General features: G+C 43.9%; 2 protein-coding genes across 4 annotated transcripts in view; one reads left to right on the top strand and one right to left on the bottom strand.

Moving 5' to 3' along the window:
* PTPN21 (protein tyrosine phosphatase non-receptor type 21) overlaps positions 1-15,973 on the bottom strand; it is an 81,950-nt gene extending 65,977 nt beyond the window's left edge. The window contains exons 1-2 of one of the 3 annotated variants that reach the window (XM_047736569.1): positions 15,833-15,973; positions 11,330-11,713 (exon numbers count right to left, since the gene is read on the bottom strand). In XM_047736569.1, the coding sequence (XP_047592525.1) occupies positions 11,330-11,509 (180 nt within the window). In that variant the 5' untranslated portion in view covers positions 11,510-11,713; positions 15,833-15,973. Of the gene's footprint in view, positions 1-11,329; positions 11,714-12,469; positions 12,724-15,832 lie in introns of those variants that run through there. The other 2 variants (XM_047736570.1, XM_047736571.1) reach the window with 2 other exon arrangements.
* Positions 15,144-18,725, top strand: LOC125104532 (nascent polypeptide-associated complex subunit alpha, muscle-specific form-like). Its single transcript, XM_047737094.1, has 4 exons — positions 15,144-15,147; positions 15,651-16,180; positions 17,393-17,470; positions 17,601-18,725. Exons 1-4 carry the CDS (start codon positions 15,144-15,146, stop codon positions 17,646-17,648), a joined length of 660 nt encoding a protein of 219 aa, XP_047593050.1. The 3' UTR covers positions 17,649-18,725.
* The last annotated feature ends 4,337 nt before the right edge of the window (positions 18,726-23,062 follow it).

Below are 23,062 nucleotides of genomic sequence, written 5' to 3'. Positions count from 1 at the left end.
GAGCAGGGGAAAGGCTGCTTCATCTGTGAGAGGCTTCTAGGCCCACAGCTTGGCTCATAAATGAACTGGCAGAGAGGGTATCCATGAACCACCTGAAACTGTAAGCAAAACTCTGCATTTTTGTCAGATTCTAAAGGGGTCCATGACCACTATAACTTTAAAAGTCAAAGTTCAAGCATTAGTCTGACAGATACAAACTCAAATTCTGACTCTTATTAGCAGAACAAATCATCCAATTTTTCAGAACTTCTGTTTCTACATTTTAAAAATGGGAAGGTGGGGCGCCTGGGTGGCTCAGTGGTTAAGCCTCTGCCTTCGGCTCAGGTCATGGTCTCGGGGTCCTGGGATCGAGTCCCGAATTGGGCTCTCTGCTCAGCAGGGAGCCTGCTTCCCTTCCTCTCTCTCTCTGCCTGCCTCTCTGCCTACTTGTGATCTCTGTCTGTCAAATAAATAAATAAAATCTTTAAAAAATAAATAAATAAAATAGGAAGGTAATGCCTAATTCCACATGAGGATTAAATGCGATAAGGCATATTAAGCTTCCAGCACAATAATGTTTATCCATCCAGAAGGAGAGCAGCAGAAAGCCACTATAACTTTCGGTATTATAAGGAATGAAATCTGAAACTTTATACATCAAAGGCAATGACAGAACTTAGTGAGAGCTCCCAAAACACCATCAGTTCCTTAGGTCCACCATTTTGTAATTCAACTCATAAACCTCTGCACATGAGTAAATTTATGCTTAATTCCACATGGTGATGAGACTACATGAATGTGGCAGACTCGAGGACCTCTCTAACATCTCTGAAGTGAAAAATCCAATACTGGGAGAAAAACATCACAGACTATCAGCCCTTAAATTTATTAGAAATAAAGTGATAGTTGGATAATACTCCACGTTAAGTAAACAGGTTTCTAAATTCCGTAATAACTTGTGTGATACTACTTGTGTTAAAATAGGTAACATTTACATGTTTGTATTAATAATTCCTCTACTTATTTATATAGTTGGGCTTTTTCTTAACTTTATTATTTTTTTTTTTTTTTAGTAATCTCTACACCCAACATGGGGCTCAAACCCATGACCCCAAGATCAAGAGTCACATCTTCTTCCAACTGAGCCAGCCAGGCACCCTTATATTAGACCCCTTTCATCAGGTCTTAAATATCTAGACCAGATGAAAAAAGTAACAGAAAATCTGGAGCACCTGAGTAGCTCAGTCTGTTAAGGAACAGACTCCTGAGTTTGGCCTGGGTCATGATCTCAGGGTTGTGAGAATGAGCCCATGTGTTGGGCTCCACACTCAGTGGAGAGTCTGCTTGACATTCTCTTTCTCCCTCTGCCCCTCTTTGCTTCCGCCCACTAACTCACGTTCTCTTTAAAATAAATAAATCTTTAAAAAAAGTAACAGAAAACCTAAAAATCAAGAAAAATCCTTGCTCATTTAAGAACCTAGATGTCCATCAACAGACGAATGGATAAAGAAGATGTGGTATATATACACAATGGAATACTATGCAGCCATCAAAAGAAATGAAATCTTGCCATTTGCGACGACGTGGATGGAACTAGAGGGTATCATGCTTAGCGAATAAGTCAATCGGAGAAAGACAACTATCATATGATCTCCCTGATATGAGGGAGAGGAGATGCAACATGGGGGGTTGAGGGGGTAGGAGAAGAGTAAATGAAACAAGATGGGATTGGGAGGGAGACAAACCATAAGTGACTCTTAATTTCACAAAACAAAACTGAGGGTTGATGGGGGGAGGGGGTTGGGAGAGGGGGTGGGGTTATGGATATCGGGGAGGGTATGTGCTATGGTGAGTGTTGTGAAGTGTGTTAACCTGGCGATTCGCAGACCTGTACCCTGGGGATAAAATATATGTTTATAACGCTGTAAAAAAAAAAAAGAAAGAAAGAAAGGATGAATCCCCAAGTTTTGTAGCAACATGGACGGGACTGGAAGAGATTATGCTGAGTGAAATAAGTCAAGCAGAGAGAGTCAATTATCATATGCTTTCACTTATTTGTGGATCATAACAAATAGCATGGAGGACAAGGGGAGATGGAGAGGAGAAGGGAGTTGAGGGAAATTGGAAGGGGAGGTGAACCATGAGAGACTATGGACTCTGAAAAACGATCTGAGAATTTGAAGGGGTGGGGGGTGGGAGGTTGGGGGCACCAGGTGGTGGGTATTGTAGAGGGCACGGATTGCATGGAGCACTGGGTGTGGTGCAAAATAATGAATACTGTTATGCTGAAAAAAATAAAAAAATTAAAAAAAAAAAAAATAAATAAAATAAAATAAATAAATCTTTAAAAAAAGTAACAGAAAACCTAAAAAATCAAGAAAAATCCTTGCTCATTTTTTTTAAAAAGATTTCATTTATTTACTTGACACAGAGAGACATCACAAGTAGGCAGAGAGGCAGGCAGAGAGAAAGAGAGGGGGAGCAGGCTCCCCGCTGAGCAGAGAGCCAGATGCAGGTCTCGATCCCAGGACCCTGAGATCACGACCCAAGCCAAAGGCAGTGGCTTAACCAGTTGAGCCACCCAGGCGCCCCAATCCTTGCTCATTTTAATCAGTTTTGGATTTTGGAACGCTTTCTTTATCTAGGTGGAGAGGCCAATCTGAAATTTACATTTGCTTCAGATGGTCCAACAGATCTAACCAAAGATATTTACTGATACTTATCTACACATCAATTTTATCTGATTTATAACCTACATACCTGAATAAATAAATATTCAGCCCAAAAGGCTGAAAAGTTTGCAGGTATTATACTTTTTCACCTTATACATACTCCAGTTTATTTTTAGAGACCAACTGAAACAGCTAGTGCAAAAGGAAATAGGCATGAAATTCTTGAGGTCTACTCAGATAACAGTCAAGATAAGGTCAGTGGATATTTGGAATACCTAAGACACTAATTTAAAATAAAACACTCTGATGGCCAAGAACACTTTCTAAAGTTGTGCTTAGAGTAATGGTTTGCATTATATACTTGATCCCTCTCTATACCAACAAGTCCCTTGGCCAAAAGTTTCTCCACCAGCCAGAAAACATTACAGGAACAATCTATTCAAAAGAAGTTAACACTCCCTTCATATAGCAATCTTACCTCAGGGAGTCCCTAAAACCTGATCATTTTCTAAGTGTTTCAGCAGAAACCACAAAGTGAAAAAGAAAGAAAATTCTCAAGAAAAAGGTATTTTTCTACCTATGTTTAAAGCTTTGTAAATGTTCAAGTCTCTGCAGCAAATAAAATCATACAACAAATAAAGGCTGACTTAACTGAGTGGCTGCCTATGCTTATCAATGTAAATTTAAAACAAGAACCTTAGTTTTTAAACTAAGTAGACATTTATTCAGCAACAACGTACTGTAAGGTACAAGGCACTATTGCCGACACAGGTGATGAAACAGTCCTACTCTGATAGAGCTGACATTCTAAAGAATAAAAACTTGACATATGTGTGATACAATTCAAATACAATTAAAAATTTTTTTCTGAACATCTGTGATAAACCACCACAGAACAACTGAATATTAAAGCCTAATTATAATCTTAAAATGAGAGGCCACAGGAAAAACTTGTAAATTTTGCTTGATTTTCTACCAAATGACTTAGTATTTTATTTTTTTTTTTAGATTTTTTTTTTTTTTAATTTATTTATTCGACAGAGAGAGATCACAAGTAGGCAGAGAGGCAGGCAGAGAGAGAGGAGGAAGCAGGCTCCCTGCTGAGCAGAGAGCCCGATGCGGGGCTCGATCCCAGGACCCCGAGATCATGACCTGAGCCGAAGGCAGCGGCCTAACCCACTGAGCCACCCAGGCGCCCCCCAAATGACTTAGTATTGATCTCAACTTTAAAACTAGTTATGTGGATGCCTGGGTGGCTCAGTGGGTTAAATCTCTGCCTTCAGCTCAGGTGTTGATCTCAGGGTCCTGGGATTGAGCCCTGCATCTGACTCTCTGCTCAGCGGGGAGTCTGCTCCCCCACCCCTCTCTCTGCCTGCCTCTCTGCCTACTTGTGATCTCTCTCCCTCTGTCAAATAAATAAATAAATGAAATCTTTAAAAAAAAAAAAGATAAAATAAAACTGTAGTTATGTATGTGCACTACTTATGCAGCCAGTGAGAATCCCCCTTTCCCTATACACACACACAACACTCAGAAGTAGCCGGAGTGTTATAAAACTAACACATAATGTATCACAGCAAAAACATGAAAAAGTCATCCTCAGAAGAATTTTAGAAGAGGCTTCTGCCTGGCTCAGTAGGTAGACCATGTGAGTCTTGATCGTGGGGTCATGAGTTCAAGCCCCATTTTGGGGATAGGGATTACCTAATAAATACAAGTTTGTGTTTTTGTTTTAAAAGCCTCTAGGCTTGGGGCACCTGGCTGGTTCAGTCCTAGGGTATGTGACTCTTGATCTCAAGTCCTCAGTTTGAGCTCCATGTTGGGCATAGAGATTACTTTAGGAAAAAAAAAAAAAAATGCCCAGGGTGTTTTAAGTTCCATTTCCTAACTGGACATTTAAAATCTTAAAAAACAAAAAACAAAAAACCACCAACCACATGTGAATTAAGCTGAATAAAGACTTTATGATAAAGGAAGTTACCCTGTACAAGAAATAATAATTTGCAATGAATCTAATTAAGACCCATGACAACATGACAAAAATATGATTATCAAATGTAATACAAGATTTAAAAAGAATGCTTAGGGAAAAAATAAGAAGAATGCTTAGGGACTCGTGGGTGGCTCAGCTGGTTAAGCGTCTGACTGTTGATCTCAGCGTTTTGAGTTCAAGTCCTGCATTGGTCTCCACGCCCGGCATGGAGCTTACTTAAAAAAAAAATAAAAATAATGGGGCACCTGAGTGGCTCAGTTGTTAAGCGTCTGCCTTCGGCTCAGGTCATGATTCCAGGGTCCTGGGATCGAGCCCCACATCAGACTCCTTGGTTGGCAGAAAGTCTGCTTCTCCCTCTCCCTCTCCCCCTGCTTATGTTCCCTCTCTCGCTGTGTCTCTCTCTCTCTGTCAAATAAATAAAATCTTAAAAAAATATATATATATAAATAAACAGAATCCTTCAGAAAGACATACCCTAGAGAAAAAAATAAACCTTAATACAAATTTCATAAGTCTTGTTTTGTTTCTAATCCTAGGCTGACAAGAAGTGGGAAGAAATAGGCTAATAGAGAAGTAAAAACCTACTGAAGTTCTGTTGTTTTTAAGGGGGAGGGCATTGAGGCAGTGACACCGTACAAATCAATATCAAGTGGCATGAAAAAGACGTTCAAATATGATGCTAAATTACAATGGTACACTAAAATTTTAACTGTTTAATAACATGAAAAGTACGATTACCAATGGACACTATACTTGTTTTTACTCTAAGAACATTTTATGAATAAACACTGCTTTTTCCATTTACTAAGAGAACACAAGATATTTACAAAAGAATCAATCTGAAGAGAAGCTGGTCAGTTACCACAACATGGAAATGGGAGTCACGAATTACAGCAACAGGAATGAACAGTCACCCTTGCTGAGAGCCTCTCACATACCAAGTCCTCTACTAAATGTTTTTCATGTAATACTGAATCCTCACAGCCACTACCAGGTAGGTACCTCTATTACTATTATCCCCAGTCCACAGATGAAAAACAGTGGACCTGAAAAATTCAATTCCAAATGTAATTGAACAAAATCACTTTTTAAAAAATGTTTTTATTGGGACACCTGGGTGGCTCAGTTGGTTAAGCAACTGCCCTCGGCTCAGGTGATGATTCTGGAGTCCTGGGATCGGACTGAGGCCTGCGTTGGTCTCCCTGCTCATCAGGGAGTCTGCTTCTCCTTCCGACTCTCCCCCACCGCCCATGCTCTCACTCTTTCTCTCTCTCTCTCCAGTAAATAAAATCTTTGGGGGAAAAAAATGTTTTTATTATAAAAGTTCCTTTTTCAGTCTCATGTTGGTTTTTTGCAGATAAAAAATTTCTACCTATGTGAACTGTTATAAATGAAGGAGAGATGTGCATAAAGTGGACAGGATGGTTGATTTATGAATTATGTGGTGATGCTGTGTATCACTTGGGCTGGATCACATAGCTAATTGGTCACATAATTGATAAATGGCAGCACTGAGGTCCAAACTCAAGTTCTTCTGTTTCAACTTGCAAACGTCTTAACCACTCTATTAAAGATTCTTCTCAAGACGCAAATACAAGCAGTACCCAACTAAGGACTGCCCAGAAAGGATACCCAGACTCAAAGGAACTTGTCTGGTCCCGGAGGCAATACCCTTCCCCTTAAGAAGAGAAGGAAGGTTTTCAGGGCAGCTTCACTCTCTGGTTCCATGCTCACCAAGCAACTTCTAGTCAGCTCTGGCTCCCATGTGGCCTGCCTACAGGGAGAACATGGCCTGGCCAGGGAACACATATACTTGGGGTCCTTAGTGGTTCCATATCTCATTGCAAATTACTAAATGGCATCCTGCTTTTATATATCCTTCTCAGTCAGCCGGGGTAGCACAGGTCTTACTCCCAAAGACAATAGGTTTTTGTTTTTTGGGTGTTTTTTTTTTTTTAAGATTATTTACTTATTTATTTTTCTTTTTTAAAGATTTTGACAGAGAGAGAGTAGGCAGAGAGGCAGGCAGAGAGAGAGGAGGAAGCAGGCTCCCTGCTAAGCAGAGAGCCCGATGTAGGGCTCGATCCCAGGACCCTGGGATCGTGACCTGAGCCAAAGGCAGAGGCTTTAACCCACTGAGCCACCCAGGCGCCCCAAGATTATTTATTTATTTATTTGACAGAGAGAGAGAGCGAAGCAGGCAGCCTGATGCAGGGATCAATCTGACCTGAACCGAAGGCAGACAAGGGCAGACAGTTTACCAACTGAGCCACCCAGACCTCCCTACAGGACGGGTTTTTAAGCTGAAGCACCTGACTCTAAACTGTGTTGATTACATCAAGGTGACCCTGCTCAGTTCACACCCTCTGGTCTCACCACCTCCATCAAAGCTCTGTAACGTATACCTTCTAAACTGGAGAGAAAATTTTCTAATTCTCCTTAAATTCTACAAAGGTTTTCACAACCTCTCTTGAAAATGTGTCATGAAACTCAGAATGAATAATATGCAGAGAATTTCAACAGCTCTGAGGCTGTTGCTATAATGAACAGTAATATTTTCCTGTGGGGGTAATGTTCCTTCATTTTTGAAAGTTACTCTTCACCACTCAACTATGGAGAATTTCGAAAAAGTTCATATAGGCACACCTGGGTGCCTCATTTGGTTAAGCATCAGCCATTCATTCAAAAAAAAAATATGAAGACATTCAAACATACACTCACACAACCAGCTTAAGAAATAAAATACTAGGGATATAATACTAGCTAAAGCCTCTGGGCACTGCTGTGATGGGTTACGTATAGCCTTTATATAGCCTTTATAATTTTTACTACAGAAGTAAAATAGGATTCGATTAAGCCAATAAAGACTTTTCTCCCCCAACTGAAATGTGGGCAAGTAGAAGAGCCTATCGGCCAAATTTACATACTATGATGATTCTGAGTCTGACTGATGAGAGAAGAGTGCAAGATAACAACACACCAACAGCTCTTGGTATGAATCTCGTATGTGTGGCCACAAAGGCAGAACAGGTATCACCCTGACTCAGAGATGTTCTGAACCGTCATTGGGTCGTTCGGTTAGATTAGGCCTGGGGCTTGAGCCATCTGTTTATATGCGACACAGCAGAGCTTCTAGAGCTTTACAAGGAAGATCTGCTATAGAGACTAACTTCCTAACCATGACTGTCATTAAATACTGGAAATGTTGGGATAATCTGTCCAAGGACAAGACACTTCCCACAGTTCACGCCTACCCCGTCTCAAAGCACTCTACTCTTTGGTTAAAAATCAGTCTCGGGCGCCTGGGTGGCTCAGTGGGTTAAGCCGCTGCCTTCGGCTCAGGTCATGATCCCAGGTCCTGGGTTTGAGCCCCACATCAGGCTTTCTGCTCAGCAAGGAGCCTGCTTCCTCCTCTCTCTGCCTGCCTCTCTGCTTACTTGTGATTTCTCTCTGTCAAATAAATAAATAAAATCTTAAAAAAAAAAAAAAATCAGTCTCATGGGGCACCTGGGTGGCTCACTGGGTTGAGCCTCTGCCTCCGGCTCAGGTCGTGATCTCAGGGTTCTAGGATCGAGCCCCAGACCTCCACATCTGGCTCTGTTCAGTAGGGAGCCTGCTTTCCCCTCTCTCTCTGCCTGCTGCTCTGCCTACTTGTGATATCTCCCTCTCTGTCAAATAAATAAATAAATAAAATCTTAAAAAAAAAGAAAATCAGTCTCATTAGATACCCACAGCTTTATGAAGGTGCTTGTTCCTGGGGACGGTAACCTCGAACAAGTGATGATAACTTCTCTGTTTGTGTGTGTGTGTGGTTTTTTTTTTTAAAAGATTTTATTTATTTATTTGACAGGCAGAGATCACAAGTAGGCAGGCAGGCGGGGGGCGGGGGGGAGGGGTGGAAGCAGGCTCTCTGCTGAGCAGAGAGCCTGATGCAGGGCTTGATCCCAGGACCCTGGGATCATGACCTGAGCCGAAGGCAGAGGCTTTAACCCACTGAGCCACCCAGGCGCCCAACTTCTCTGGACTTTTTGACTAACAGAGAAGGAAAGCAATGCCTGTGGGTTCAGTCCAGCCTGTATTTATTGAGCACATTCCAGGCCTGGTACACTGGGTACAAAAATAAATTAACCACAGTTCCTCAAGGAGTTGATTCTGCAGTGGCTGTATGCAGACCTGGTATGTGAAGAAAGAAGAAAGGAAAAGGAAAAAAGAACCAATATTTTAAAAAAGGAAAAATGAGTGATGGAAGCAGAACAAGCAGGGCTGGTCACTGAGGCCGGCTCTCCTGGTTTACTTTCTCCTTGGTGCTCCATTCCAGCTCCTTCCTAAGGCTCGGCCTCCTCTATTCATATCCAGGGGTCTGCTACATCTTCTTTCTCTCTCCTAGACAGCCTCATGCCTTCTCCCAGCTTTGATGAACTGACCTAGGCTGATGATTCCCAAATCCTTAACCCCAGCTGAGCTCCAAGCCCACACAGGCCTCTGCCTGCTCAACATCTCCAAAAGGCATCTCTGTGCACTTCCAGAACTGATCTCACCACACAACTCTCCCTACCCCTTCAAACCTGCTCTTCCTTTTATGCTTCCTCTCTGAGTTACAGGCTCCACCATTATCTAGAAACCTGAGTATCAGCTTGGACCCTCTGGCTAGTGCTTCTCCACACTTGGCAGGTAGGTCCTAAATTCCTGCAGATGCCAGCCACTTCTCTCCATCCCCATCCAGATCCAAGGGACTACCATTTGCAGCACAACAACTACTCCTTTCTACTCATTCTCCAGAAGACCTACTCTTCACAAAAACAATCACACCAAACCCATGTTTAAAATCCTTCACTAATGGGGCACCTGGCTGGCTCAGTCAGAGAAGCATGAAACTCTTCACCTTGGGGTCATGTGTTCAAGCCACACGTCGGGTGTAGAGATTACTTAAAAATAAATAAGACAAAATAAAATCCTTCACTAACTTCCCTACTACTTTCAGGACAAACCCCAAACCTGGCATTATGTGGCCCTGTTCTCAGCCTTTCCTCTCCCACCTAAAGCTCCAGGTAGATCGCTGGCCTCATGCCTGCAGCTCCTTTATCAGAACAGCCTTTTCCACCCTTGGGCAAGTCTACCCTGCACCATCCCTTTCCCCTCTGCTATCTGTCCCTATTGTCTATGGCACCCTCTACTTTCCCTATCGTAGCATGAATCAGCCTGTGTCCTTACTGGTGTCAACACTAGCATAAGCTCCTCCTACATATGTCCTTGGCACTTAACAGGTCTTTAATATCGAATAATCAAATGATTCTGAATAGTCACTAGGGGTACAGTTTATCTATTCCTAACTTTCTATGAACTACAATAATGGGACTTCCAGTTAGGAATACAACATAGGCATTTACAGGGAATAACCAGTTCCTCCATCTTTCTCTTACCCCAGAGTCAAGCAGCCAAAGACAGGAAGGGTCCTAACATTTAATTAGAGCCCTTTTCTTCACAGGCCTAATACAGCATTTTAAATTTGAGACATTATATGGGTCCTTGAGGATTCTACAACTTCCTACAGATGAGATTAGGGGTTTTTCCAGGGCAAACCTCCCTATGATAACTATAACAGACTGTTCTTAGAAGCTTTGGCTTTGGGGCACCTAGCTGGTTCAGAAAGAAGAGCACGAGACTCTTGATCTTAGGGTTGTGGTTTCAAGCTTCACATTGGGTACAAAGACTACTAAAATAATACATAATCTTAAAAAAAAAAAAAAGGTGTTCGTTTTACATGCACTTTAAATCACACAATCACTCTTGAGCATCAGGCACCACTGTTATCCCCATGATTCAGATGAGGAAACTGGAGCCCAGAAAGTCACATAACTCATCCAAGGTTAAACAACCAGTTGGTGAGGAAACCAGAATTCAAACTCAGACAATAAATCTTTACAATCTTGGCTTGCTGGCCTGTGCAAAACAGTCAATGAATGTTGAATGAGTAACTGAAATCAGTAAAGTGTACTAGATCAGGATGACACATTTGGGATTATATTAGAAAAGGAAAACTTGGGGGGCACCTGGGTGGCTCAGTTGGTTAGGCGTGTGCCTACAGCTCAGGTCACGATCTCAGGGTCCTAGGATCAAGCCTGAGATCAGGCTCCCCACTGGAGTCTGTTTCTCCCTCTCCCTCTGCTCATGTTTCTCTCTCTCTTTCAAATAAATAAATAAAAATCTTTAAAAAAAAGGAACGTGGACAATCCTGAATGTATTACTATTTGATTTTGGATTACAGTTTAAGGGAACAAATATAAGCACTTCCAAAACTCAAGCACTATTAGGGATCTTAAGGGGCACACCTAAAGAAAGACCCTTTGCTCTAGATTCCTTCTTCACAGAGAGAGGGGCTTGCAGACTCAGACATCACCGCCAGGGACCTACTTGGAAAACACAGAGCCAGCAAGCATTAAAATGTCTGGGAAGGGGCGCCTGGGTGGCTCAGTGGGTTAAGCCTCTGCATTCGGCTCAGGTCATGATCCCTGCTTCCTCCTCTCTCTCTGCCTGCCTCTCTGCCAACTTGTGATCTCTCTGTCAAATAAATAAATAAATAAATAAATAAATAAATAAATAAATAAATAAAGTCTTAAAAAAAATGGGAAGGAAGAAGGCACGAAGGCAGGCTAGAGAAGCCTGCAGCCTTTTGAGGGGGGCTCACCTCCCGCAGCTCCAGTCTTTGGGCCACAGCTTCCAGGCTCTCCTGGCCAGTGCTCTCCACAGACAGCGTGAACTCCACAAACTCGTTATTGAGCAGCTGGATCCGGGCAACCAGGCAGCTCTTGCTGGACACAGTATAGCGCCGGGTGCGTTTTAGTTTCAATCCAAACGGCAGTGGCATCTTCTTGTCCCTTGGAGCGTGGCGGAGAGGTCAAGAGGGAAAAGCACCGCCACCTCTGTGGCGGTGGCGACGGCGGGAGAAAACGATCCTGTCCCGACGGGAGGAGTACGGTACAGTCTCCGGCTGCTCACCCAGCAGCGGCTGCCGCCATCAAACAGCAACGGAGTCCCCAAAGGACGGGTGAAGGGAGCATCCACGCCAGTGCTGAGGAAAAGAGGAACACCAGTTACAGGGGCAATAGCAACTTCCGAACGGAGTTTTTATTTTTACTCCACCCCACCCCCCGCCGCCTCTGAGTTTTAAAAATAAAAATCAGGAAAGAGGTACCCAAAGACTAAGCTCTCCCTCTCTCCTGGAAAAAGAAGGCAGGAACAGGATCTGGGAGGCAGTGAGGAAGTTTATCATGGCACTGCCTTAGCCCCTGGGTCAGACTCCACCCCTCATTGAACCCTACAAATAGCGATCACCACCTACGGCCATCTTCGGGATTAAACCGGACAGGACAGCGACTGGCGCTACCCAACCGCCAAATTTAGTAGCTAGCATTAGTGTTTCGACGTTGAAGTTTTGTTTTTTACAGTGAACTTTTTGGCTCCCTAAGACGCCAACTGTTGGGGCTCTTTAGCCCTTAAGGGCGATAACTGCAAAACACCTCGAGAAGCGCTCGGTAAAAGTCCAAACCCCATTATACCCATGAACCCTGAACCCAAAGGGGAGGAATCATCCCCGGTAACATATGGCAGCTGTGGGGTTCAAGCGAGGTGAAACGCTTAACAAGCATGTGTAGGGCCGTTTCTGCTTTATAAACATTAACGTCACCAAATTGATGGGTTGATTAACAAATCATAAAGACCCTACAAGTGCTTGTTACCCGATTACCACCAAAAGCAGGGAAATTCTGAAAAGGGTGGCCCCGGCTTTCCAACGGGTGGGGACGCCTAAGAGGCGGTGGGCCTTCACCTACGGAGGGCCGCGGCCCAGAGGCCTAGGCAGGCGAAGACTTAAACGCCATTCTGGATTAACAAGGGGCGGACCGGGCTCAGCAAGCCCATGAACCAAGGGAACAGTAGAGAACTCGGGCTCCGACTCCCCCCCGCGTCCTCCCGGCCGAAAAGCCCGCGGCGTTGCCGGGCCAACGCTCAGCCTCAGATATCCCGGAACTCTCGTTCGTTCGCCGCCGCATTTCCGGTCGGACGCGCTAGCGAAGGACTGGCCCCCCGCTGCCCCCGGAGGGAATGTTTAAAGAACCCAGCTCAAGACCTACGGGAGGTGGAGGGGTCTGGGCGGGGTCCGTTTGGCTCCCTGTTTGGAACCTCAAGACCCCCTCCCCACCCCCCGCCCATGCGTGATTTACAACGTTTTAAACACACGTGTTGATGGTAACTCCTGGGCTGGAGCAAACTGAGCGTGAGCGGCGGCTGGAGGTTTTTACACTGGGTGTAACGAGTCAACAAAATCCTGGGAGGGTTCCCACCCATTGGGGGTTTTTTCGGTTTTGTTTTTTCTGAATAGAGGCTGCCCCAGAAGACGAATCGTTCAGCGAGGCTCCGCGGAGGCTGACTACCCTGAACTTGGGCGGGGAACCGCGCGGAGGGGCCGGGTCTGCCCCCAGCCCTCTCGTCTGGGAGACCCAGAACCCGGGCCTCGAAAGAAGCGGCTTTCTCAGCCTCACGCGGGGATGGGCTGAGCTGGGAAATGGATCCCGGGTGCCTCGTTCCCAGTCCTCCGCTCTTTTCCGCTCTTCTGACTGCGTCTCGGTTTCAGAGATGATGGGGCACACAGGGCTGGAGTAGGCAGAGCTAGAGAATTGTGTGTAGCCATCTCACTAGGCTTTGCCAAAGTTAACATTTTGTAACTCCATTCCACAAAAGTGTATTTGCGTCTCTGAGTACAAGGCAGCGTAGTAGTGGGCAGTGCGAGAAATCTAAGACGAACCCTAAACCGTCGCTGTCCTTAAGGAGATTACATGCATACTATAATTACATACACGGCTGTTATCTCTAGTAAGGACCGCACCATGGTTTTCTCTGTTTCTGTGTTCCTTGCTTTTGTTGTTTGTGTTTTGGTTTGGTTTTTTTGCCTTTGGAGTTCTGGTTATGCCCAGATAGCCAGAAAAGTAAAAGTTAAAAACAAGGACCAGAGGAAGAAGGCCAAAGGAAAAAAACTAGGACTACTTAAAGCGCTGTTTTAAACAGCATTTTTGCTGAGTACCTTCAATAAGTAAAAGCATAAAGGAGGTAATATAAATATTTTAAAAAGATATGGTCTCCACCTGCAGTTTTCAATGCTCTTTGCTATGTCAGTTTATAAATCAGTTGAGGCAAAATGAAAAAAAAAAATCAAGAAACGAGAACTTTAGGGTGCCTGGGTGGCTCAGTGAGTTAAGCCTCTGCCTTCAGCTCAGGTCATGATCCCACGACTGTGGGATGGAGCTCCATACCAGGCTCTGCTCATCAGGGAGCCCGCTTCCCCCTCTCTCTGCCTGCCTTTCCGCCTACTCGTGATCTCTGTCAAATAAAATAAAATCTTTAAAAAACAAAAGAAAAAGAAATGAGAACTTTAATAAGCTTTTGACTAGAAAATTGTCTAATAAGCTATCAGGGTTTGTATAATACAAAAGTTAAAAGATTATATAACATACCCCACCTCATATTCTATTAAATACCTTTCATGAGATGAGGTGATGGATTTCAATTTTACATACAAATTATGGTAACAAAATTAGTGTGACGAAGGGACAAGATACTGCATTTCTGCAGAGGAAAGATGAGTAAGCGTTAGGGTATGGTAGACTCTTCATTACAAAGATAGACCGATGCCTTGAAGGCAGTAAGTATTATACTATATAACTTAATTATTAACTTAAGCTCTGATTAAGCAAATGCAGAGTAAAACTTTCAGTTGTTCCTGAGATTTGAAATGTTTTACTGCATCAGAGATAAAAGCCAACGTTTTCTCTTTACTTAGGTAGATTTTATAATGTAATAGAAAAAGTTGGGGTGTGAATGTGGGTGTGAATATCAGGGTGCATTTTTGCCCCCAAGATCTGTCCACTAGAACAGCTTGCTTTTTGCTTATTTATATAAAACCTACTGTGTTAAAATAATAGTTTAATAATTTAGAAAATTTATCAATGATTTATACCTTTTAATTTTCTGTTATGTAGTTTTCACTATCAAATCATGCCAAATTATTAATGTTCAAATGGAGTAGAAATAGAAGTTGCTTTTTAGGGGGTCTGTTTCAGGTATAAAATAATATGGAATAATTTGAAAGCTCTGAAATTATAACTTGTCTACTAAACAGGTAATTCATAATTCGCTTTTGAAGGAAAAAACTACCAAATACTTTCTCTACAAAACCATTCTGTTATGTAATAAGAGATACATGTTAAATTCTGTTCCACTTTTCAAAAGGTAGTCTGAGACACTTGTAATTCATTTAATGTTTTCACATCCCCTTTCAAAAGTTTCTCAAATACACTGTAGCTCTGAATCCTGTCATTTCCCTCCTTACTGCCAAGATCCTCCCCCACTTGTAATCTTGCCAGTGATAGTTTAAAATAATCAGAGTATATGACATCTTTAGAGTAATATATAGATCTATAGTATCAAATATATTTCTCACGGACAATATGCGTAGATGCTCAAGAATAAAATACCCTAGAAACAAGACAGACAACTACTATGAGTAAAATTGTCATATCCCAAAGTTTAAAAAAAAAAAATCTGTCAGCAACTCATTAGACATACAGCGGTTGTCAGAGCACACGGAGTGTTTTGAGTGTGTTTGCGAGTATACGCTATTATTATAAGGCTTTCTCAGCAAAAAAGAAAAGACGTGCATGCCATGAGCGGCCAGTCTAATCAGGATTTGCAGAAATCACAAGTCGGAATTTGCAGACCCAAGAATTCTTTTTTCCAGAGTAAACACTCTTTACTCCAAAAACAAGTCATCACCAAACAATCCTTCCCTACTTGCCTTCTCGCCAAAGTTATCTGCCCAATTTCGCATTTAATATACCGAGAGGCACAAATATGCCTAAGACTGTTAAACCCCTGATCCAGAATTAAGCCGCAACAATCAGCCAAGGAGTTCAGAGTAGAAGTTCAAGACCCCCTTTAGAAAGGACCTCAACTAGATGACGGAGAACCTGGAAAGGAAGACTTTTCTCTTTGTTACGCTCCTGCCACGGGTCTGGAAGCCGGGACCCATCCTCCGGGACGCCAGGGCTGGCCGACGCGCTCCGGGGTCCCCGCGGGCGGACACACCCCACCGCTCGGCCCCAGCGCCCGCCCGCCGGCCGGGGCCCCACGCCCTCACCTGCTCCCGCTCCCGCATCCTCGGGGCCGCGCGCCCCGCTCAGCGGCCCGCCTCCCGGGGTCCCGCCGCGCGGTAGCCACAGCCGCGCCCGCACGCCAGCCGGCGCCGCGACGCGCTCATGGGGCTCGCGCGCCTCACTTCCTGTCTCCAAAACCTCGGCCCGCAGACCATTCCCCTGGGCAGAGTCCGGCGGCGGTGGCGGTGACGGGAAAGGCCTGGAGGTGGGACCGGCCGGGAGCGCCGCACAAAGAAACCGGGCGGGGGCCGGAGCGACAGGAGGACAGACGGACGGACCGACGAACAGACAGGCACGGGACGCGCGGCCGGAGCAGCGGAGCGGCCGGGGCCGTGCGTCCCTCCCCCTGGGCCGGGCGGGCAGGCGGGCGGATCCGGGGAGGCGGCGGCGGCGCGTGACCTCAGAGAGTTGGAATGCGGGCGGCGGGGCGCGGGGGAGGTGCGGACAGCTGCGCCGGGCCGCCGGGGAGGGGGCGCGCCGCTGCTTTTTTTAATCATATGACCACTTATTTTAAGAGTTTCCAAATAAAGCAAGGCTCAATAAAAATGAGGGGAGGGGGATATTATTTCGGTTCCAGGTAAAGGGTCGGTAAACTGCTATTATTGCTGGAGTTATTCCTTTACTCTTGTACCTTTCTGAAAACAATTCGAATATTCTATTTCTTACTTCCATGCTTACATCTAAAGATACACCCCGTAAAAAAGAAAACCACTCTTAAGTGCTGGGTGGGAAAGTCCCCTTCTCCCCCCCCCCCCCCCCCCCCCCCCGCCCAAAAGGCTGATCTGCCTCAAATAATCTCTCGGTCTCTGTATGTGTATGCATATGCAGTACAGAGTAGAGCTATTAAAGATGGGGACTCCGTGGTCAAGTTGTCTAGGTTCGAATCTCAGCGCCAACAATTTCTAGCTGGGTAAAGGCGCTAACCTCTCTGTGCCTGCTTCCTCTTTTCTAAAGGGAATATAGTAATAATCACTGTCTAGTAACTGTAAAATATATGTGAAGTGTTTCATTTAACTCTAGACCCCATTAGCAGTGTTTATTATTACACGATACTGTATTTGTTTTTTTAAAGATTTTATTTATTTGACACAGAGAGAGAGATCACAAGTAGACAGAGGCAGGCAGAGGCGGGGAGGTGGGGTGGGGGGAGCAGGCTCCCCGCCAAGCAGAGAGCCGGATGCGGGGCTCGATCCTAGGACCCTGAGATCATGACCTGAGCCGAAGATAGAGGCTTTAACCAACTGAGCCACCCACGATACTGTTTTTTTAAGCTGCATTATTATTACTGAATTATTACTGAATTGCAGCAGCACTCAGGGGGAGGAATGAAACTGTGTGACCCTAACAGCATCACAATAGGGTTGTTCGAACCCTGGGATGTGGTTTGAGTGTTTGGAGCAGGGAAGCTTTTATTTGGCAAATTTTAATTTAAATGATTTTTTTAAAATACCGTTTCTGGAAAGCTTTTTGGTGTTAGATTTTTATTTAACTCTCTCATTTTCATCAACAGTTAGCAGCCACTGACTGAGTACTTACCTACCTAGGTCATGGTCCCTGCACACAGAGGACTTCTGGTCAACCAGAAGCTGCACTCACCTACACACCACACAGGCGTCCCACAGGTATGAGTGCTCTGGGAGAATGAAGCCCACAAAGATTCAAGGCAGGTGATGGAGCCAAAAGCAAGTAAGATCACATGTGTTTCTGATAGAAAAATTAAATTAATTCTGTTTGTGATTGATATTTCAACAGGACACCAAGAGGGGTCAAGCTGTGTGTGAGGAAAGAAAAGAGACATGAAAATGAGTCCCTGTTCTGGTCTCCTGGGCTAGAAAAATTGAAATGATTTGAGACCCTTCTCCCTTTCTCATCTCCAGCCTACCATCAAGGCCTGGTATTTCCTCCTTTGCAAGGTTTCTTTCCTCTCTGCCTCCTACCCCCTTCCTGCAATTCTAAACCAAATCTTCATCATTTTACATCCAGATTATTGCAACAAGGGTGGTCTTGCATCTGGTTTCTCAGTTCTCTCTCCTTTACATGCAAATACCGAGCTAACTCTCTCTCTGTCTCTGTCTATCACTCCCAATGGACCCCCAAGGCTAGCTTTTCTGCCGTCCTTTAGGGCCTTTCTAAGCTGCTCTAGCCTCTCTGGCCATCCTCAATTCCTCTCTTCCCCTTGAATGCCCCAGTCAAGCTATTTCTCCTGGCCCATGGCACTCCCTGCTCCTCCCTCTCCCCCCCACTTCATTTGTCTTAGTCTTTCCCTGTTCTTCAAGCGTCAATTCAAGGCTCTCTGCTTTCAAGACAGCTTCCTAGCCATCCCATCCCACAGTGATCTCCACACTTGGCAAGAGCTTTAAAAACTATTTCATGCAGGCTTCTTTTATATCTCCTAGAATTCCTAGGACAACTACTGGCAGAGAGTAGGCACTAAATAAAAATGTGTTAATTGAATCGGGAAGAATATAAAAGAATTTTAAAAATAGAAAACAATCAAAAAGCCCAAGGGATATTAGACAACAAATTTGAACTTCCTCACTCACACTGCCCCAGTGTCATTTGCTAAACAAGGACTTAAACTCTATTTTCCCTCAACCATGTTAATTTGACATTAACCCCCCCCCCGTAATAAGCCATATGAGCAGCCCCTTCAAAGCATCAGACTTGAAATTATTGGCTTATGTCTGAATGAAGAGAAGGAATTTGTATGGTTCAACCCCAAAAGGTATAAAAAGGTATAAGAGAAAGTCTCCTTCCTGCCCCCACTGCTGGACAGGCATCTCTCCTCTTACCAGTAACCAGTGTTTACCAAAACCTTCTGTATCTATTTAGAGATAGAGATACTCTGTAGATAAATAAGCCATTAGATATCTGTATCTTTACCTCCTCTTGTTACCTAGAAAGTGGCATAGTTTAAATATTTATCCACATAAAGATAATTCTTAATAAAATAAAGAAATTAGAATTTAAGGGGTGCCTTTCTCAGTCATTGGTAGAGCATGAGACTCTTGATCTCAGGGTTATAAGTTTGAGCTCCAAGTTGGGTGTAGAGATTAGTTAAAAATAAAATCTTAAAAAATAAAATTTAAAGAAGAAAGTCCTGAACTAAATGAGATAATCAATAAAAGGAAAGGAATTGTGATTTTAGTGGTGCACTGACTAATATTTTCTTAGGAGTTAAGAAATTCAGGGTGCACCTGACTGGCTCAGTTGGTAGAGCATGTGACCCCGTCTTGGGGTTGTAAGTTTGAGCTCCTGCATTGGGTGTACAGATTATTTAAAAAAATAAAATCTTAAAAAAGAAATTAATCTGCTTCGATAGCTTGGTGAGTAGTCTACCTATGTAAATTATCATTTTATGCAAAACCTGAACTGAATGACTGACCCCCTCCTCCCACCACATAGAGATAATGATTCCCAGAGGGAAGGGATAGGAAGAGCAAAAGACAAGTGAGATGCATGGTTCTGTCCTCAGAGACTTAGTGTGTGGTGCATGTGCGCACGCACACACACACACACACACACATACATTCTAGTACTACATATATATGTGTGTGTGTATATATATATATGCATATGTATTACAGTAGGGGAATATATATTTTTTTTAAATATTTTTTATTTATTTGACAGACAGAGATCACAAGTAGGCGGAGAGGCAGGCAGAGAGAGGGGGGAAGCAGGCTTTCTGCTGAGCAGAGGGCCCGATGTGGGGCTCGATCCCAGGACCCTGAGATCACGACCTGAGCCGAAGGCAGAGGCTTAACCCACTGAGCCACCCAGGCACCCCACAGTAGGGGAATATATTAATGAGAACATATTTTAAGGGAGATAGTCGTGTCTGGTTTATGACTGTGATCAGCTTCTAACTGACTCTGGAAGGACAGATGAAAAAGCTCACTAAGAACTCAAGGAAAAGAAGAGAAAAGCATTTCAGGCTGAAGGAACCCACCCCCAAACCCTACCTCTGCTCCCCCTTGTGCGTGCACACACACACACACACACACACACACACACAGGCTTGCAAGGATGTGCACATGCAATGTCCAGCTGGGATGTTGCCCTTAGAGGAGGCTGGAGATACAAGGAGGCCAATGTTAGAGGACTCAAGGCTCCATGAAGTTGGGCTCAGGCCCCTTTGACTTCAAAACTAATACTCTTATTAGTCATCTTCTCTCTTTAAAAGACAACCCAGAACCCTCTTAGCCTGCATTGTGGTTTGTTGAAATCTAGTCCTCACTTTTTTAATTCTTTTTTATTTTTTTAAGATTTTATTTATTTGAGATAGTGGAGGAGCGAGAGTGTGTGCACACAAGCAGAGCAAGGCAGAGGGCAGGGAGAAGCAGGCTCTCCATTGAGCAGGGAGCCTGACAAGGGACTCCATCCCAGAACCCTGGGATCAGGACCTGAGCCAAAGGCAGATGCTTAATCCAATGAGCCACCCAGGGTCCCTCTAGTTTTCATTCTATCCCCTTTAGCAAAATAGGTCATTCCTCCTGAACTGGAGAGCCTTTCCATGCCAGAGAAGAATTCTCCTGGTTCAGCTTAGTCTTTTTCAAGCTAAATACCCTTAGTTCCTTTAAATGTTTCTTTCTGGTCATCATCATGATCATCTTCTTCTGGACGTGATGTGGTTTACGAAGCTGCATCTTCCAGAGAAGCACCTTGAATAGTGCTGGACCACTGAACACCATTGGTTTAGCGGGTTGCCCCCTGTGATCCAGACACTGTAACTCCTCCTGAGATCTGAATGTGTGGATTCTTTTTTTTTTTTTTTAAGATTTTATTTATTTATTTGACAAAGAGAGAGAGATCAGAAGTAGGCAGAGAGGCAGGCAGAGAGAGAAGGGGAGGTGGGCTCCCTGCTGAGCAGAGAGCCTGATGCAGGGCTCGATCCCAGGACCCTGAGATCATAACCTGAGCAGAAAGCAGAGGATTAACCCTCTGAGCCACCCACTCGCCCCCCCTCTTTTTTTTTTATTTATTTGAGAAAGAGAGATAGGGAGAGAGAACACAAGCCAGAAAAGAGACCATGAGGAAGAGGCAGAGGGAGTGAATTCTTTTTTTTTTTTTTTTAAAGTGAGCTCTAGGTCCAAAGTGGGGCTTGAACTTAGAACCCAGAGATCAAGAATCACATGTTCTACTGACTGAGCCAAACAGGTGCTCCCCCCCAACTTTTTTTTTTTTTAAGTAAAAGCATTTCTTTTCATCTTCTTTTCTTTATTATTATAAATGTGTGCATTCTTAAGCAGCTTGCAAATCTCTTCTTCCATAGTTTTAAATGTATTCCTCTGAAAGTTAATCCTTTCTTGAGTACATTTTTTAAGGATTTACTTATAGAGAGAAAGAGGGCACCCACACATAAGGGGTGTGAGGAAGACAGAGGGAGAGGGAGAAGCAGGCTCCGTTCTGAGGGCTCTGAGGGCTCAATCCCCAGACTCTGGGATCATGACCTGAGCCAAAAGAAGGCAGACACTTAACCACTCAACAGACTGAGCCACCCAAGTGCCCTTGAATACATTTTAATAAAAGTTTCCCTGTTCCAAATACATTTTTAATGAAAACATTTTCTATTCTCTGTAAAATGTTCTTTCAATATTATCTAAATATTGACTAAGGATTTTGTAATCAGTAATGGATACAAAAACCTGTGTTTTCTTCATTCTTAGTTCTGAAATGCTGGATAAAGAAATAGAAATAATGTACTAGCTTTTGGATTGTGAGTGTCATGAAAGCAGGGATTCCGTCTTGCTCATCTTTGTGCTCTGGCTCCCAGCACAGTATCTGGCTCCGAGAAGGCATTTAATTTTTAATCAACAAACAGTGCTGCTGTGAGCCAAGTAGTTTAAAATGCAAATATTAATTTATTTCATTCTCATAACCCTATGAAGGAGAAACTGCTATCATACGCATGTCACAGGTGAGGAAACTGAGACACAGAGAGGCTAAGCAACTTGCCTAAGGTTTAGGAGGGAGTAGCAGGGCTGGGATTCAAACCCAGACAGTCTGGCTCCGGTGTCCTTGTACTGAGTCACTTTGCTCCACTGCTTCTCATCAATGTTGGATGAGGGCATAATCGTTGGATGAATCCATGAGGAATGCTTTTGTTAATTGAGGTCATTTATTTTATCCTACAAATCTTGCATAAGTGCTTCCTATGTGTCTAGCCTCCTGAAAGAAATTTTGGAGAAACGCAGAACTACAAGAGTTTGTCATTCTGTTAGAGAGGACATACACACAATTAATATTACAGAGGGTATATTAAGTGTCATACTAGTAGCTCCTACATAGATGCTATAGGAATTCAGAAGAAAAAAAAATGATTATGTGATAAAGGGCCATGTGACAGACAGAGCCTAGGTGGCCACATGATTCCTGCCCCTGCTGTTCACAGCCTCTATAATCCCCTCCCCCTGAGAGTGGGCAGCACCTGTGACTTGCTTTTAGTTAATGAATATGGTAAAAAGAAAGGGGGGGTTGCACATGCAATTAGCCCCTAAATCACTTGACTTGGAGGGTCAGGCCTTGGGTGGCCCTAAGGTACCAAATAGAGTGAAAGCCCCAAGAAGAAGAGGAACTGGGCCTTCCTTCCCTAGCTGAGAGACTGTCTTAGAGGACTTAAGTAGCCATGTTGAAGCATAAGAAAAGGAACTGTGGGCAACCTCTATGGCCTGAGGGTGGCCTGAAGACAAACAGGAAAACCTGGGTCCCTCCCTGGTAAAGTTGCAAGAGAATTCTGCTAACAACACCAATGAGCTTAAAAGTGGAGTTTTCCTCTGTCAAGCCTCCAAAAGAGAACACGGGGCGTGACTGACACCCCAACAGCAGCCCTGTGAGAGCCGGACTTGAGGACTCAGTTAAGCTGTGCTCACATTCCTGACTCATTGAAACCATGAGATGATAAATGCGTGTGTTTTAAGCTGCTAAGTTTAGTTTAGTTTATACATTAAGCAATGGATAGCTTATAGGACCACTTCCAGATTCAGTGGATATGGGGGAGAAGGGAGATCTCTCTGGTTATTCTGAGATTTTGTGATCATGGACAGGGAGAATTAAGCTGTTATTGATAGAAATGGGGATGTCAGGAATATAAACTAATCTGAGAGGGGGATGGGAAAGATAATGAAGACGTAAGTTTTGATGTGCTGAATTGGGGGGAAATACAAATGCCTGGAGTCATCTGGAATTTGGGAGTGGGGTTTAGGGGAAAAGTC

Source organism: Lutra lutra, chromosome 7, assembly GCF_902655055.1.
Source record: "Lutra lutra chromosome 7, mLutLut1.2, whole genome shotgun sequence".
Lineage (NCBI taxonomy): Eukaryota > Metazoa > Chordata > Mammalia > Carnivora > Mustelidae > Lutra > Lutra lutra.
This window is presented reverse-complemented; position numbering and strand designations above follow the sequence as displayed.

Bases quoted from the DNA above. Each gene is read 5' to 3' on its own strand.
- LOC125104532 (XM_047737094.1), top strand. The intron at 16,181-17,392 runs GTGCGTCCCTCC...TTACCTACCTAG, and splicing joins GCAGCGGAGCGGCCGGGGCC to GTCATGGTCCCTGCACACAG. The intron at 17,471-17,600 runs GTATGAGTGCTC...ATATTTCAACAG, and splicing joins ACCACACAGGCGTCCCACAG to GACACCAAGAGGGGTCAAGC.